Here is a 16,986-nt window from a genome sequence, read left to right as displayed (position 1 = left end):
TATGATTTCATATTCATGGAAAGTCGTTGGTAGTTACTAAACCTGCCTGTGACAGCTCTACGTATATATATGTATATATATATATAGGCATGCATGTGTCATACTTATGCGGATAAATGACAGTGATATCGATATAACAATACGACTGCGTGAGTTGAAAATTTATTTGCCGGAATACTTGGTGTCGGTGAAACCAACTCCCTGATCACTCTGGCTTAATTTAAGTACACCCAACTCATCAGCCCTTACTCAATTTCCTCTTAATTTCTCTCCACCTCGGTATCGTTTTCTTCTTTTCCCTCTCTCTCACTCTCTCCCTTCTTACAAGGGTGGTATCGCGTGTCGATCACTCCGATTTCATTTCTTTCGTAATAAGTTATAAGAGACTAAAGACTAAGCGACACGTATTTTCTTTTATCTGCCATTAAACATTTTGAGGGGGTGAAACAACCCTCCGAAGTAAGGAATGTCAAGGAGTGATTTGCCAGTTTTTATTTACTTATTTATTTGTTTTTTTTTTTCAATTAAGAAAATTACATTTTTCATATCTCATTACGAGAAAACTTTTCCAGTTGGGTTGGTTAAAGAATGTTATGTTCTTGTGGATGAAATTACCAAGTCACCCCTTGACTTGCTTTACTTTGGAGGGTGGTTTCACCCCCTGAAAGTGTTCAATGGCGGATAAAAAAAAAAAAAAAAGCAATAGTTTTTACTCTACTATGACGTATTGCAAAGGAAATAAAATCGACGAGATCGATCTTGGATACCTTTCTTTCCGTCCTTTGTTAGACGACGACATTGATATCACACATGTGTTTAATCTTTGTTCGTTTTCTTTTGTTTTTATTAAAAATTTCAATTTTATATATACTTTTCCTTTGTTCAAAATTTAAACAAAATAGGAAACATGTAATCGGTACAATGGACATTGATATTCCATGGGAAGGGCGAGCGATTCTTGAGGGACTGATAACACTCAATTTCACCCCGATAACCTCGAAACATAAATCTTAAATTTTCACAGGACCCTGATTTACTTATTCAGTAATTTGTTGTTTATGATTTTTTCCTCTCAGCCTCCCTGTGCATTCTTTGTTTCCTTCTCGCCAGAAATACCACCCTTTTCATTCCGGTCACGTAATCGTTCCACCGTTTCGATATCCCTGCATCGATATTATCATCTGTGTGTTTACACTAGCGGTGCTACGGTTTTTCGTTTTTCGTGCGAAGAGATAAAGGAAAAACGGGAAAAAGAGACGTAAAACGCTGAGAGCAAAGAAAGGGGAAGGGGGAAAAGAAAAAAAATGGGTTAGGGCTCGGAATAAGCGTCAAGGAAGGAAAACTGACGGTTGATAGATCGTTATAAAAGTTATAAAAGAAAGAGGAGGAGGGGAACAAACGGAAAAACAAAATACAACAACAATGCGATCTCGCAACTCTTTTCAGCCATCCGACTCGTAGTCGGATCGTAGATAGATCCCTATCTGATGCATTAATGCACTCCCGATATTCATATTTCTTTCCACGACATAAAAAATGAAACTCCTCCATCTTCGGTAATAATAAATAAAAACAAAAGTAATAGTAAATAATGACGATGATTATGGTGGTAGTAATAATAATAACAATAATAATAATGACGATGATGAGAATGATTTGAATTGCCACCAATTTACCGTGACGACAAATTTTTTTTCGGCAGGTTCGTTAGATAATAAAAATACGATTAAATTCGTTAGTAGAAAGAGAGAGAAAAAAATAAATAAATAAATAAAAGGAAGATAAATCAATAACACGACTATACGATCGGGAAATTTGGCATAAAAATGATTCGCAACGCCTGACGATGACGATTTGCAAACCTCTCTGAGACGTTGCAGGGTGAGAGGGTGGGATGGGGATGAGAGAGAAGGAAGGTGGCATTACCAAACGATCCGTGCAATCTCTGGTCGCCAGGTCGACAATTTCCGGGACAAGCAAGAGCAAACTTAACCGGAGTGACTCCGTACAATCGAAGAGAATGGGAAGAGAGAGAGGGAGAGAGGGAGAGAGGAGAGGAAACTGCAGTGGAAGGACATCGAAGCCGGCAGCTGTTCTCTGCCAGGAAACTACCGAACTTTATACACCTATATAACATATGTATCCTTGCAGCATACATGTATATATATATATATACACACACACACACATATATATATATATATATATATATATGTATATACAACGTAGATCCTACTACGGAAGCGATACCTTCGAATTAACGAGTTAATTAACCAGACGGAGTCCCGAATAATGGTTTTGCTCGGCGACAATCGAGGCAGCCGAGGATATACCGGATGTGATAAAATCTCAACGAGGAACATAAAGCGTCGTACGCAGCTTGTCTTGTAACCACCTATACTCGTATATAAAGGAAAGCTCGCGAAAAGCTTTCGGTCATCCGCCGAATTCAGATGCGGCAGATGAGATCAGTCATTTTTTCACCCTTGTTTTTCTTTTTCCTGTACAGTTGCATTTTTTTTTTTTTTTTTTTTTTTTCAAATTTTGTACGACGATATTTCAAACTGCGATACGTGCGTAAAGAAGGAGGATTTTTTTTTACTCTACGAAATACGACGATCAATGTATAATGTTATTTTCGATCGGGGAGAAGAAAGGAAAAAGAGAAAAAAACGTTTAAAATTAGGATTATTTAGCGAGATCAAACATCCAGTAATTCGAATCGGCAAAACATTTCTTTAGCCACATTTGATCGCCGTATATTTGGTAAATTAAACGCATATTTTTTTTTTTTTTTTTTATGTTTGTTACTATTCGAAAGGATTTCAAAACATGTTAATTAATTTCACGCCTCGTTTTTTTTTTTTTTTTCTTTTTCTTTTTCAAGGAAACTTTTTACTCCCATTTATAGGTACGTGTGATCCTATAATTCCAGTGAGCAGACTTTTTGTCGATTTTGTTTTCTACTCCGTGGAATGGAAAAAGTTCGACTGACTAGGTCAAAACGGAGCTTTTATTGTTCCGCATCGAGGCTGAAGCACAAGCGTGAACAATGTTGACAAAGTATCGGAGAACCGGATTGAAAATTGCAGTTGATCAGGGGTTAGAATCGATGGTAAAACTGCAGTGTATTTTAGAGATTATTGTGAAAATAATGCAGGACCGATTGACTCGTCGTATCGACTGGTTAGTAGGCCAAAAATACGCGCGCAGTTTGATTGCGATTTTTCCGTTTTTGATTTTTTTCTCTTTTGTCCGACTGTCGAAACTGCTTATCAGATTCTACGCGCGATGATCGAATGGATGAATTACAGAAGAGGCGAGGAAAAAAGAGGAAAGGAAATCAAGCGTGGAAGGTGTGAAAATCTCCGGCTCCGGATTTTCCCTCGTGATTGATAGAAACGTTAATCCCCGGGGAACTTGAAGCATGTAACGAACTTTTCCGAGTTCCCCGTCTTTAATCCCCTGCATGCAGGAACTTCAAAGCATTAATCTCAATCAATTCACGATTTAGCCATGACCTAAAATAATTCTCACACGGAGCAGTTCATCGATTCTCTCGGCGTTCAATAAATAATCAAATATTTTAAGCGTATCCTGTCCGTTTCAAGTTGGCCGGGTAGATTGAATATCATGAATTAATCAGGAGGCTACACAAAGAGGAAGAAAAAATTAACGAATAACGGGGTAGACCTACGTGCATAATTAATAAAAATGACAACGTTAATAATACAAAATATACTGGCACAAAATTTTCACGTATTCGTATGTAAAATTGATTTTCTTTACGTTTACCAGGATATAACTTACAAGAAACGTTAAATACATATTTATCTTTGTTTTTTTTTTTTTTTTTTTTTTGTTTTTTTGTTTCGCTAAGGCAATACAAATTTTAATTAAAATCTCTGTGTCAACATCACCGACGGATAGAATATTTGTTCCCTTATACTTAATTTCCGTCTAGCATTTATTGTGTAAAGAAAGTAAACATTATTATTATTATGTGGAGGGTAACAAGCCGGAAAATCAGTTTTTTGAATCAGAAAAGCAAAGACTCTGTCGATTTTTCCGAAAAAATGAAAACATCTGAAACTTACAGGATTTTATAATTAAACGATGAGCATGAAAAATTTCCATGTCCGGTTTAATTTGAACTTCCGGTTCTACCGGAAATAAATCGATCTTCAACGTTTTACCGACAAACGTATACTTTTTTCTTCATATTACTTCTTTCCAAACGACCGATCGTCTTATTCCCAGTTCAAGTATTTGTTTTCAGAAAAATTTATTCATTCGCCTGCCAAGTCCTATCAGTTTAGGATTTTTCACTCGACCGTTTTCGAGATAATCGCGGAAGGTTGTTCCGAGTTAATTAGATCGACGGTCCAATTTGCCACCGGTGAAAGTTACACAGTTTACACACAAATCGCAGTAACGTCAGTAAAAAAAAAAAAAAAAAAAAAACACAAGCGCGCGAAGACTCCAAAGCGATAAATGCAACGGTAATTGTTTTTTTGTTTTTCTTTTTTTTCTTCGTGCGGATAAAAATTGTAATAAAATAAAAGAAAAAGACAGATAAACATTTCTCTTTCTCCGATGTTTCCAAATTTCTACCCCTCGCGTATAACTTATACCCAGCGTTCGTTAAGGTCCGAAAACGGTTCCCGGATTTCGTTCCAACGTTGCGTAACGCGTTGTAATCCACACACACACACGTGCACGCGCAAAGATATTCGCGAAGGTAAATGCATTAAACATGCGGCATAAATCAGGGCGAGCAAAGCTTCGCAGTAGAACAAACCGTAACGGTTGGACGCGCAGTAGTCCGACTCAGCGTTGGAGCCGCCAAACCGAATCAGCATCGCCGTTGGCCGGTTTGCACGCAAGGTTCAAATGTAGAAGAAATTCGAGTTGTAGAATTGAAAATAAAACGTTGTCAAAAATCGTCGATAGTTCGTTTCTTTAAATTCTCCAATCGCGATTACATTCCGAAGGATGAATTTTTAATTTTTTTTTTTTTAGAATTTGAATCTATTCTAGTTCAACATTACGACCTCTTTGTTCGATTCGACCGCATGTTTATGCTCGAAGATCGAAAACAAAGTTTTTAATACACACTAATCCCATTCGCTTGTTCAAATCCAAGCAATGTTTGGTTGTATCTAATATAAAATAAGGTTAATTATTAAAATTTACGAATATGTTGCCGGTTGATTCGGGTCAGGATATATTGTTGGACGAACAATTGGGACGGCAAAATAGTTTGAGAAAAAACTTGATGATAAGTGTCAATGAAAAAAGGTGAACTAGTTAAATAAGGCGAAAATTTGTTGAAACACAGAATTTTAACTGGAAGAGAATCTTGTTATTATACAACGACAACAACGTCACAGGGATCGGTTTATTCTTTGAAAAATTTTTAACCAAAAATTTGTACTCCTTGTGAAATTCCTATGCGTACAATAGCTGATTTAATTTGCGGATGAATTATTCGCCGAATCGTCAGAGCTAGAATTTTTACAGCAATAAAGTATTTCTTGCCAAAGGAAAAACTTTATTGTCGTTTCTAAATTGCAACGATATAGCGAATATCGGAATATTTTTAAGGAATTCGGTAACAACGAAGAAATAAAAGGAACAATGTTAAATAGAACCGGACGAAGCGTGAAAATTTTTAGCTAAACAATTGATAACATTTGACTTCTCCGACGTTGTTAATAATAATTAAGAAAAAAAATGTTGCTCACAGCTGGAATTTAGTGTTCAAACTTTTTTCTCTCACCATTAACACAGGGTCCTTTAGAATTTCATTCAATCCGATAATTTCCAGTATCGATTTAATAAACTTTGTTAGTTGACTTGTTTTTGCTTCGAGTTCGAATATGTTTGTACTCTGTGCATTACTTACGTGAGCACTGTCGAACCTCGTCAGAACTATCTCCGCAATCATCCAGCCCGTTGCAGACTCTGTTTAGAGGCACGCACTTTCCGTTACCGCAGTTAAACTCGGTCTGTTGACAGGACGAAACGGCGGTGACGAGAGCGTAAACAGCGGAGAAGAGTCGCCACATCTCTGCAACAAGAGAGAGAAACGGATTCGCTCGTTTAAACGACCGTCAAAAACAGGAGGAAGAAGAAGAGGATGACGAATGTGAAAAAAAAAAGTGCCAAAACTCGCGGGAATTATTTTCCCCCAACTACGGTACTAAACCAAAATACCCCAGGAATAACAACGCGAACAAAAATAACCAACACGAAAATATCACGTTAGAAATTCAATTTAGTTCAATTTTTAGGCAATTTCTTCTCTACGATTATTTCTGCCTTGGATTATTTTCGTCTTGGATTGTTTTTTTATGGGTTATGTATTTTTATTTGGGTTAATTTTGTCTTGGATTATTTTTTATGGGCTTATCTACGATAGATTATATTCGTACAAGTTATTTGTAGACAAGATATTTTTGTAAACATCTTTCGTGCTTTCGAGGGTTATTAAAACGCGAACCGAGCTTACAACGTAAGTCATTACAACGTAACGTGCAAAGCGTAAAGCTTAATGACTAATAATAATGATAAAAGCTCGTAGGTGAAAGAAAACGACGAGGAGCCGCCTCGACGAGTATGGAAAGCATCTTTAGGAGGATATTTACGAACCGCCGTCAGCGCATAATAACCGTCCTCAAACCGCTCTTGTTGACGTCGATGTCTCAACTGACGCGAGTCTAGTTTCGCCCCGCTCGATGAGTAGGTATTATTATTCCCTTGTGCTGAAAACTTCTTAACCTTAACTGTCACCCCCACTTCACCCCAGGGAACGAAAAATGGCTCCGTCGAATTAAAATACGCGTATTGTACTGTATCCGGTAACGAGACGCCTTTTTCAACGATTTTCACACTCCTACCCCCCTTATTTTTTCATTCAGTCTCTCATTTCTTGCGTATTTTCTCAACCACTCGATACGCTTCCTACTATCCCCTTATTGTACGAGTAAAAAAATCATTCCTGCATATACTCGTGTACAAACGGTTGTTTTCTTTTCTTTCATTTTTTTTTTTTTTTTTTTATTTCCTCAGCGTAAAAAAAGATACAAGAGAAACGAAAAAAAAAAAAATAAATAAATAAGTAAAAATTCTTCTTTCACGATTTTTTACACGTACGAATGTGATTGTATTTATACGGCAGCAAAACGACGGTAAATTTTCAGGTATAGATTATAATTATAACAAGTTTCATCAAAAATTAAATCAAAAAATATTTTTGTAAAATATGGGAAATGAAATAAAAAAAAAAAAAAAATCACATTCAATCAGAGATTATCAAGTTTGTCTTTTGCTTTCGATTAAGCTTCGCAATTTTTGAGGCACCACTTTTCTCCGTTCGTTTCTAGAGTAAAAAAAAAGAAAGGGATCGTGAATCAGAGTAAAGAATCTACGGACAAAATTAACAGGGGTTAAAAATTCTGTAAAAATTTCACTCGAACGGTTTTCAGACGAGTCCGCACGAACGAACCGTAATAAGCGAGGAAAAAAAGCTCACTCCCTGTGTCCACGTGATATATGTACAATACGTAAGGCGGGGGGGGGGGGGGGGGGGAGGAAAATGCGGGAAGCGTCAAATATCGGATATCCGGTGAGTTTGAAAGCGAGTTTAAAAATTAAAAGGAAGGCAGGACAAATGAAGAGAGACAGAGAGATGCACAAAACAGTGAAAACATCGCGAAGCTGGTTAGAAAAACGTTCGATAACCGATCTCTCGATTCTTCGGACAAACTTTCGACTCGTGGTAAAGAAAAACCCGGGTTTCGGAGACGCTCAGCGCCTTTCCGGCGTCGTTTAAATTTACATATCTCAACATCTCTCGGCTCCCTCGCGGGTTTTCCCGGCTATCTCTGGATGTTCACGGATTACCGTCGAGTGCCGCGCAACCGACGACGTTGAATTCTGTATCGCTAAAATGTAATCCGCGGTGTCGATGTTAAATTAACAACATCGGTATTAAAATAATACAAAAAAAAAATATATTGTCGAGCTTCTATTTCTCCTTGCGGCAAAAATTCCCAAACAGGATCTTCCGAGCTTTAAAGCTCAGCCGCGAGCCGTTCAACTATCCGTGTAAACGATTCGCAGAATCCGGAGTGTGTCGCTGAAATCAGAACGGGATAATTTTAACCCGAAAAAGCTCGTCGAGCCGCCCGGGATTCCCTCCAAAGTGGATGAAAATTAAAAGCTCTTTCGGTCGTAGGCGCAGCTGCGGGTTAGAAAATCGCCGCCTCCGTCATCCAACGTCGAGAAAAGACGGCACTCGCCTCTCTCTCTCTCTCTCTCTCTCTCTCTCTCTCTACAATTTCTTGAATAAGCGAGATGGGAGAAATTTCGCGGATGAAATTACCTCTCGGAGCTTGCGAGCTCCGCTAAATTCAACCACTTTTTCGAGCTTACGGCTTGCAGCGCCGTCATCCTGCAAGTTACGATTCCGAGTATTATGGGTGGGAACTTCTTTTATTTTCTGTTTTTTTTTTTTTTTTTTTCTTTTTGGATATTACATTGCGTATGCAACAGCAGCCGCGACTGAATTTAAATTCTTACTCAAATATAGAGGTTAAGAAGTTGCGCCGCTGATGCACCACCGCGTTTTGAATCTGAAATTCACTCCGTTTCTGCCCCACGGATCCGTGAAAATTCAATCGAATCGGAATATATTCTTTGATGAAAATTCTATATCTGCCGCCTCCTCGAAACTGCAAAGCTTTATATTTCTTACCGCGAGTTGTGTTATTTCACCGACGCGATGATACTTCGAGCTTTAAATTATACATGGATATTTATACGCCGTAAACTTTCGGCCACGAGATACTTGTAAGGAATTTCGCGTTATTGCGCGAGTAAATTAAATTCAAAACTCGTTCTGACGCACTCGAAGAATCGGTCCTTCTCTTCCTACCGTCATCGTCACCAAGTTTTCCCAACTTTCGAACAAGCTTGCGAAATTTCCACAACTTCTATACACGCATTAATACGACAGTACGACGAAACCAATGTTACGCAATTCCGTTCTTTTTTCTTTTTCTTGCTGTATTCTAATTTTTTCTTTTTTTTTTTTTCTTTTTTTTTGTTCTTAGAAAAAGGGAGAAGCGAAATTATTTTCTCATATAACAAAGTAGAGCGAGAATTTATTTCGGATGAAAACTGCGAAAGAACGTTCGCTCGAGATATTGGCGGCTGATAAAAAGTATATCATTCAATTTCCCCTCAGGATGATCCAGCCAGCCAGGCAGCGAGCTTTCAGAGGTAGGTAAAATGGAAGTGTGAATTTTCTGCGTACAACGCGGATTCGGAAGGGCGTTATGCCGCCTGCATTTACCAAAGAATTTTCACGATATTTCCACGGCAATACAACCGCCTCGCTGGTTATTCAAGTTCAGTCGCCATTACGAGCCGAGCTTCGCTGAAGAAAAGCTTGCTGCTTTGCCAGACAGACCCGGAGTGCAATCCTCACGCTTTTCTCACCATTAGTGATTCCGCACTCGCGCCCCGCGTTGTTTCGCGTTATTTCGCGTTATTGTTGAAAGGTGAAACAGCTGGGAAATGTAAAAACAGCAAAAAACCAACCGCAGAAACTCCTGAATATTCAGATTATAATTCGTACGATTAAAGAAACCCGAAATGAAATTTCGTTCGTTTTTTACGTGGTATAATTGAATATAATTCAATCTCACAATTTTCCTTATCGATAATTAATAACTGAGCAGGATTTCACAGAGAATCGGTACAACGAAGAAAAAGGAGGTAAAACGTAACGAGTTCGTTAGGGAAAGTAATTACGCTGTACTATTTGAAACTGGAACATCTTTGATACATAAAAAAAAATACGCGGCTGTCGACCGCAGGTTTCAAATTTACAGAGAAAAAAAACAGGATAACATCCTTTCGAATTTTATTATTAAAGGAATTGAAAAAGTACCGAACCTATCAAAGCCAAAATCTAATCAGTTCTAAGTTTGGAAAAGTCACATCGATTGTGAAATATTGATCATTGCTTCACAAGCTGAGCTTTATTCCCACTCTCTCTCTCTCTCTCTCTCTCGACGCATTTTCCTCCTCAAGGCTGAAAGAGGTTTCGCACAGAAAGTGGCAATCCTGTTTTAGAGCGATCGACCCTGGTCCATTCCGGTGTTCCGGGTGCGAGCTTTTATGGCCACAGGGTCTTTCCAGGTTTCGAGTACGGGGAACTGGCGTTAGAATCCGTCGGTCGAAGGTGGAGCAGTTTGTTTTCGACCAACACGCACTTGCGCACTTTCCCGAACAGCACTTCGCGAAACGGTCGTGTCGGCTGCTCGCGGAACCGCGAAATTTTTCACAAAGAATAACCGAAACACGATAAATAAAATCTAGGCTGTCAGGGCTAAGTTCTCTTCGTCATTTGTCCCATTCGTTTCCACGTCATACAATGATACATGTTTTGTATAATCAACGAAAAAATGATTAGAGTTTATATTTTTCCTCTTTCAAATCGTCCAGAAAATCACAGCTTATATGTGAAAAAGTGAAAGCAACAAATTTTTAACGTCACTCGTGTCAAAATACGTGACAACAGAAACACTGAAATTCAATTGCTGCCTGTAACATTCGGAGTTGTTGTATATTTTTGACGAAAAAAAAAAAAAAAACTATGTTGTAATTATTTAAGTCAATTACACTGCAGAAAAGAAAAATGATCAATATTCGAAATTCGAAAACTTAGGTACAGAGGCTAATTAATTTTTTGCGATAAGTGAGAGTTTTTTTTTTTTTTATTTCGCACAGCTTTACGTCGATCCTTTCATTTTTCACACGATATTTTCTCTCTGCACAGACACTTCGCTACTATTGGTATTACTGCTGATAAACAGCAAGCAGCTGAGAAATGCATCCAGTCGAGCGGACAGTGTCTTCCGATATGGAAAAAGTGGAGATTGAAAGGCGCCCTTATTCGTCAAGGGAGAAAGTCGAGCCTTCTTTTTTTTTTTATCTCTCTTTTGTTCGGTTTTTTTTTCTACCCGTGCCCGAAACCGAGGCCTGGCACCCGTCGAAAATCACGAATCGACGCAGTTTTTCAGTTTGTGAAAAATATTTCTGCAGTAGAGTGACTTTAATCTTTAAGCGCGATCTGCGTTGACTCGGAAGTAAATATTGAATATCCTTTTTTCGGTAATCAAGATAAAATTTTCGTTGTAAATTTGTACGCGAACGCGAATCAAACTACAGACAAAAAATTGTCGAAAGCTGTGAGGATGCTTTGCTTTCGAGAAAGGGTTGATATTTCAACATTTTAAGTTGATGGAAAAAAAAAAATAAAAATTGACATAATCGCTTCGTAATGAAACCGGTTTAAAAATGTTCCAAGTGAAAAAAAAGAAATTCCGAAAATTTTTTAGAATTTTCAGATTGTTTTAACGATTTTTTTTTTTTTTCTTTTTTTGCCGATCAAAGAAAATAAAAGTGCTGAAAGAGGAATGCAAAAAAATCGGCTCGTCACGGGCCTGGTCTTGAAATATTTGAAAAAGAAAATACAGTTTTTAAGAATGTTTTGAGAATTAAAAAAAAAAATTGCTCTTCATTCAGAATCACTCTCAATATTTGTAAGAACAGTTGAATAAATAATGTGAACAAATTCATGGTATTGTTTCAGAGTTGAGATAATTGCCAACAAAATTTTCAACAAAATCATAAATGATGAGAGTCAGAGGTTGGGATGAGTTCGTATGGAATTCCCCATATGCACACATATGTACCTGTGTGTGCGCGTATCCATAAATATGGAGATGATACATGCTTATAATAAAGAGGTTGAAATATGAGCACCCTAGTGATTCAGCTGTCCTGCGGGAACGACGAGACCCTCTTATTTTATCATTTTTTATATTTTTCCTCGTTTTTCTTTTATTTTTCTCTCTCTTCTCTTTCCTCTCTCTTTCGCTGCCCCGTTTTTGCTACGGGACAAGATCCTAAAAACATGAGGGTCTGGTGAAAAAAAAAAAACAGTCCTTCTCTACTAGGAAAGCCTTTTTGGCACTCGCGAGCTTCCCCCCTTTTTTTTTTTTGAATTTTTCCCTTATTTTTATTTTTTTGTTTTTTAGCGATCGATGTTCTTTTTCGCATCCCTCAGACGTGATTCGGGGTGACTAATAATTTTTTGTTTACGAAACGGCAGCTGCTTGAGCTTGTTTGTCAAAATTTAGAATACAGCCAAATGTATTTTTTTGTAAATATTTTATTCGTTCGAGAACCGAATCTTAATCTACGGTAATTATTCTCAGATCCGTGAAATTTTTATGGAAAATATTGTGTATCTTTAATACAGAAAAAATTCTAGCCGCGGGGGATTGGAAAATTTCGGAAGCTTTCACAATTTTCGATTAGCAAATATCCAAATATCACCAGGGGATTTTATTTATTTATTTATTTTTTTTTTTTAATCGTTTACGATATCGGTTCGTTCCTATGCTAAGTTTTCGTATGCAGCGAAACCTGTTAAATTTCAGAACTTTTATCGCGAACTGTAAGAGGTACGGGAAAGAAGGAAAAAAAAAAATTTTGTAAACCAAAGCCAACTCGTTCAATTAGCCATAATTACAACACGCATAGGTATACCTTAAAATACTTGAGCTTCGGAGAAGCGAGCTGAAGGACTTTATTATTCATGATGAAAAGTGGGAAAGAGCTTTTTGGATTTACCGTATACATATATATATATATATATAGCTACTTCGTTCAACGATTGCGGAAATTCAATTACCGTTTTAAGCGTTAGGTAAACGCCGGTAGGAGGAGAAAGCGAGAGAGAGAGAGAGAGAGAAGGGAGGGGGAGGAATAGAAGGTAAAGTGAAGAAGGAAGAGAAAAAATGGTCAGCCGCAAAGGGCTGAGCATTAATACGCATCGCACGGTTGGCGAAGAGGAATTTAAGCAGCTTTGCAAGCACGCCCTTTTTCAAACCGTTGCGTCCAGGGATATTTTCGCAGATCATCCCGTCGGCGCTTATCTACACAAAAATTTACGTTCATGCATAGACACACACACGCGGAAACGAGTGTGCTAAAAATTTGCGTAATCGCAAAACCGGGGTGGGGTTGAAATTCCGAACTTGAAAAGATCCGAAAACGCCAAATTCCAAATTTTTTCGTGGCGAAACTTGAGGTAAAGAAATCAAATTTTGAGGAGAAAGTTCAGTTCAGACCTGTGAAGTTTTCGTTTGGATAAATTTCACCACTTTGATGTTTCTTTGTTTTGGATTTTCGATATTTTTACGTTTGTAATCCTGGTCATTTTGACTTTCGGAATTTCTCATATTTTACACCCACTCGTCGAGTAAACCACGCTGTGTGAGTATATTTAAATTTTCCGAATTTTATTCCGTCGAAACTTTATTTTTCCAAATTTTTCTCCATCGGAACTTGAATTTTCGGAATCTTAGATTTCGGTACTTTGAGCAGTCGGGTCTCCGACCGTTCGAAACTTTGTTGTTTCTCCAAAGTTTGATTTCCTTACTTAAAGTTTCGCCACGAAATAATTCGGAATTAAGCGCTTTCGGAACTTTTCAAATTCGGAACTTCAACCACGCCTCTCAGGGTCTCTTACACATTTCAAGCCAAAATATTACATATTTGATATAGTATTTTATACATACATATATATATCTGAGTTACAGGAAGCAGCGAGCATTGTAAAAGACGTCCCGGAAAAGTTATCTCTTAGGACTGTGAAAAAATTCTTACTCCGCAAATCTTTATATATATTTCTTTCCTCGAAGTTTAGATAAAATCTTCTGCAGGACAAACTTTTTTAGGTGTGTAATATTTACATACACGTATAAAATAAATATTATACACACATGTATTGAATTTATTACACGTTGCGCGGTGTATTTATTCTCCGCTGTTTTCTCTTCTATTATTTGTTATACATATATTTATTTATTTATTCTCTGTATTTATCGTCACTTCGTCATAATTTCGGGTTCAACTTCTCAGCGTCGTATAAAACGCAAAGAGAAAATAATAATTGCACGGCAAACTAATAAGAAAGTGAATATTCGTTAAGAAGAGGTGGAAGTTCGTTGTATTCAAATTATTCTTGCAAAATTTAACTGCTATAGTGTATGGAGTTATAAATGGATAAAAATGTGCAATTTTTTTCCTACTAATTGTCATTCTGAATAACGTTTAATGAGTTTTATTATTCTTTAACCCAGCGACTCAACTATTATAACTTAAATCGAGCCGACGATTACTTTTTTAAACATTTAAAACGGAAGCAACGATTCCGCTTGAGCGCAGTCGCATTTAATCGAAATAACATCTCTCTCTCTCTCTCTTTCTCTCTCTCTCCTCTCTCTCTTTGCCCAACAGGAGAGGCACTTTGGAGTTGTTTAACAGTTGGCTAGATCCTCGACTTGTAAGGTGCGCTGCATAATGGGCAGAAGGTACGGTAGGTAGGTAAACAGACACGCAATTTGGAGCCCATTTTAGGTAATTACAATGTGAAAATATATGTATACGGTGGAACGAAGATACCTTGGATGCGGAAACTGAAAAATGACAGTGAAAGAAATCCGAACGAATAACAAAAGAATTTAAGATTAATAATAGGCAGAGGCATATTGCAAACTGAGAGAAATTTTTAGTTCCGGTTACCGCTCAGTCCGTAACTATTTTCGTTTTTTACCACAAATGGAAAATATAGTTCCAGGAAGAAAATGAAAATTAGTTTTCTAACCGTTACCGGAGAGTCTATTATCCGTTACTATTATTTCTCATTAGGATCACTGTCGCTATATTTTCTTGCAACTGTGCGAAAATTTAATTCTCGAGCAAGAATAAATTGACGTTAAAGCCTTGTTTAACTAAAAAATTAGAGTAAACCTCACAAACTGATTTTGCGTTGCAATAACCAAAAAAGTAAAATTGTTACGCGTACCTCGTTTTTCGTAATTCCAACAATATTCAAACAGTTTTTTTTAACGATACCTGTTTTACCCAATTTTTCTATTTACTGTAACAAATGAAATTTTTCTCAGTGCATGCGATTCGACGTGAAAAGTGGAAAATAAAATGGGAAAGAAAATAAACTAACAAAAATAAAAATAAAAACAAAAAATCAATAGCACAAGTAGAAATTTTGAGAAGAGAAGTGGGAAAAATTCTTTTTCATTACCACCGTTCGTCCCGCATCTTCGATAACTTATTCCCGTAAGTAGTAGACTGACGTAGTTTACAGTATAATAATTTTTAACGAACGTCTATTAATCCTAAGACGCGGAGAATTAGGGGATCAGTTTGGCGCCCGGGGCGCGAAGCTCCGCGTTACGTACAACCATTTCTCTCTCTCTCTCTCTTTCTCTCTTTCTCTCTCGCACTCTCTCGTTCTCTCTATATCTCGCAGAAAGGGGGCCACGTCGCCCATTCGGGACTTCATATACCGGCAACCCTCGGCATCGTATCTCTTCTTTGGATCTGAATATCCGTCGAATCTCCTCCCTCGCCCTTCTCCTTCATCCCCTTACGATACCCGCTTAAAGCTGATCATTCGGAATCGCGTCAACGAAGTAGAGCAGAATTCAAGCTCAAAATTGCGAAGTTCAAACTTCGAACTTACAAGCTATTAATGCGAAATTATGAATAATCGTATTAATCGCGATCGTTATATACGCGAATTTGAGAGGACAATCAAAAAATGCTGCGAGTATTTAAAACCGAAGAATTATTAAAACCAGAGAAAAACGGTTTCTTTCGTTTTTTTTTTTAATAAAAAATTAACAAAGTCTTTTTTAACTCTCCTCGTCGATTGCTCGTCGAAATAAATTCACCCGATGCTCATTCTGCAAATTAACGTAAACAGTATAGGTACAATAATGTTATTTGTATTAATTTTTGAATGTATCGTTTAGTTTTGATTAAAAAAATTGGAATAATGTTGTCTCATTTCATCGAATTAATGAATCAGGGAAGAACTATAATTAACCGTTAATCACATCGAATAAAAAAAAAAAAATTCATAAACTATACAAAGGACACCTTATCCTTTCTCTAATCATTCTAATATCCGGTAACTGGTAAATTTTCATCGCGATGGGAAAAATTTTCCGGAGTTTGACGCAAGCAACTATCGTGAAGAAATGAATATAAGAAATAGAGAAACGCACAAAGTCGAATGAAAAATTCAGAAGCGAAGGGTTTGAATTTTGCGTTACGGAATCGTCCGATGAGTTTCAAACTTTTACTACCCAAGAGACTAAAAGCGACCAGCGCATGTAAACCTCGTTTACTTTTCGAATACGACGAGAAGGGAGGGAGAGAAGAGAAGCTCGGAGGCATTGGAGCTTCGGGTTAATTCAGGCGAAACGTGTCCGCACACCCCAAAAGACAAGGCCTCTAAAACTTTGGCCCTTCGCCTACCGGGAGGGTTGAATACTGGGTAACTTGGCAAAGTGTACCTAGGTCCCTAAACTATTATACCTAGCCTGCATAGAGAAGCGATCCGACTAAACGGAGCGACGTGCCGAAGTCGAGAATTAGAGGCTTCGACGTTATATTTAAGCTGCTCAATTATTTCACCGAGCCGAAATTTTTATAACGCGCAATTTTTACAGCTAAGCGTCCAGTTCAAGTTCTCTTAATCATTTTCATTTCGTACCAAAACCTGTTAAATATATTGTGAAAAAAAAAACGGTCCCTGTTACATGATACAATTTCACCCAGACCTTGTATTGTCTGAAAAAAAATCTGCCAATAATTGTAAACAATATTCACACGATGAATCAGTCCGCCATTAATTCTGATCGGGGAAAAAAAATTACCCTATTGTACGAAATTTCATAAAATTAATCGCATTACAGTTATTACTTAATCTGCGAATATACGGTCTGTACATATACGTACCGATAAGTAAACAATAGCTAACGCGTTTCGCCCAAAATTATCAAATAGAATGTTACAAACGCTCGCGGCTGG

The 16,986-nt window shown here is 37.4% G+C and overlaps 1 protein-coding gene across 2 annotated transcripts in view; it reads right to left on the bottom strand.

The window, feature by feature from the left end:
* LOC124179404 overlaps positions 1–16,986 on the bottom strand; it is an 87,269-nt gene that overhangs the window by 20,852 nt on the left and 49,431 nt on the right. For both annotated transcript variants that reach the window (XM_046563720.1, XM_046563721.1), the window contains exon 3: positions 5,909–6,073. In XM_046563720.1, the coding sequence (XP_046419676.1) occupies positions 5,909–6,073 (165 nt within the window). The remainder of the gene's footprint in view (positions 1–5,908; positions 6,074–16,986) is intronic.

This window comes from Neodiprion fabricii, chromosome 4 (genome assembly GCF_021155785.1).
Source record: "Neodiprion fabricii isolate iyNeoFabr1 chromosome 4, iyNeoFabr1.1, whole genome shotgun sequence".
Taxonomy (NCBI): domain Eukaryota; kingdom Metazoa; phylum Arthropoda; class Insecta; order Hymenoptera; family Diprionidae; genus Neodiprion; species Neodiprion fabricii.
Note: the sequence above shows the minus strand (reverse complement) of the source record. Positions and strands in the feature narration are given on the sequence as shown.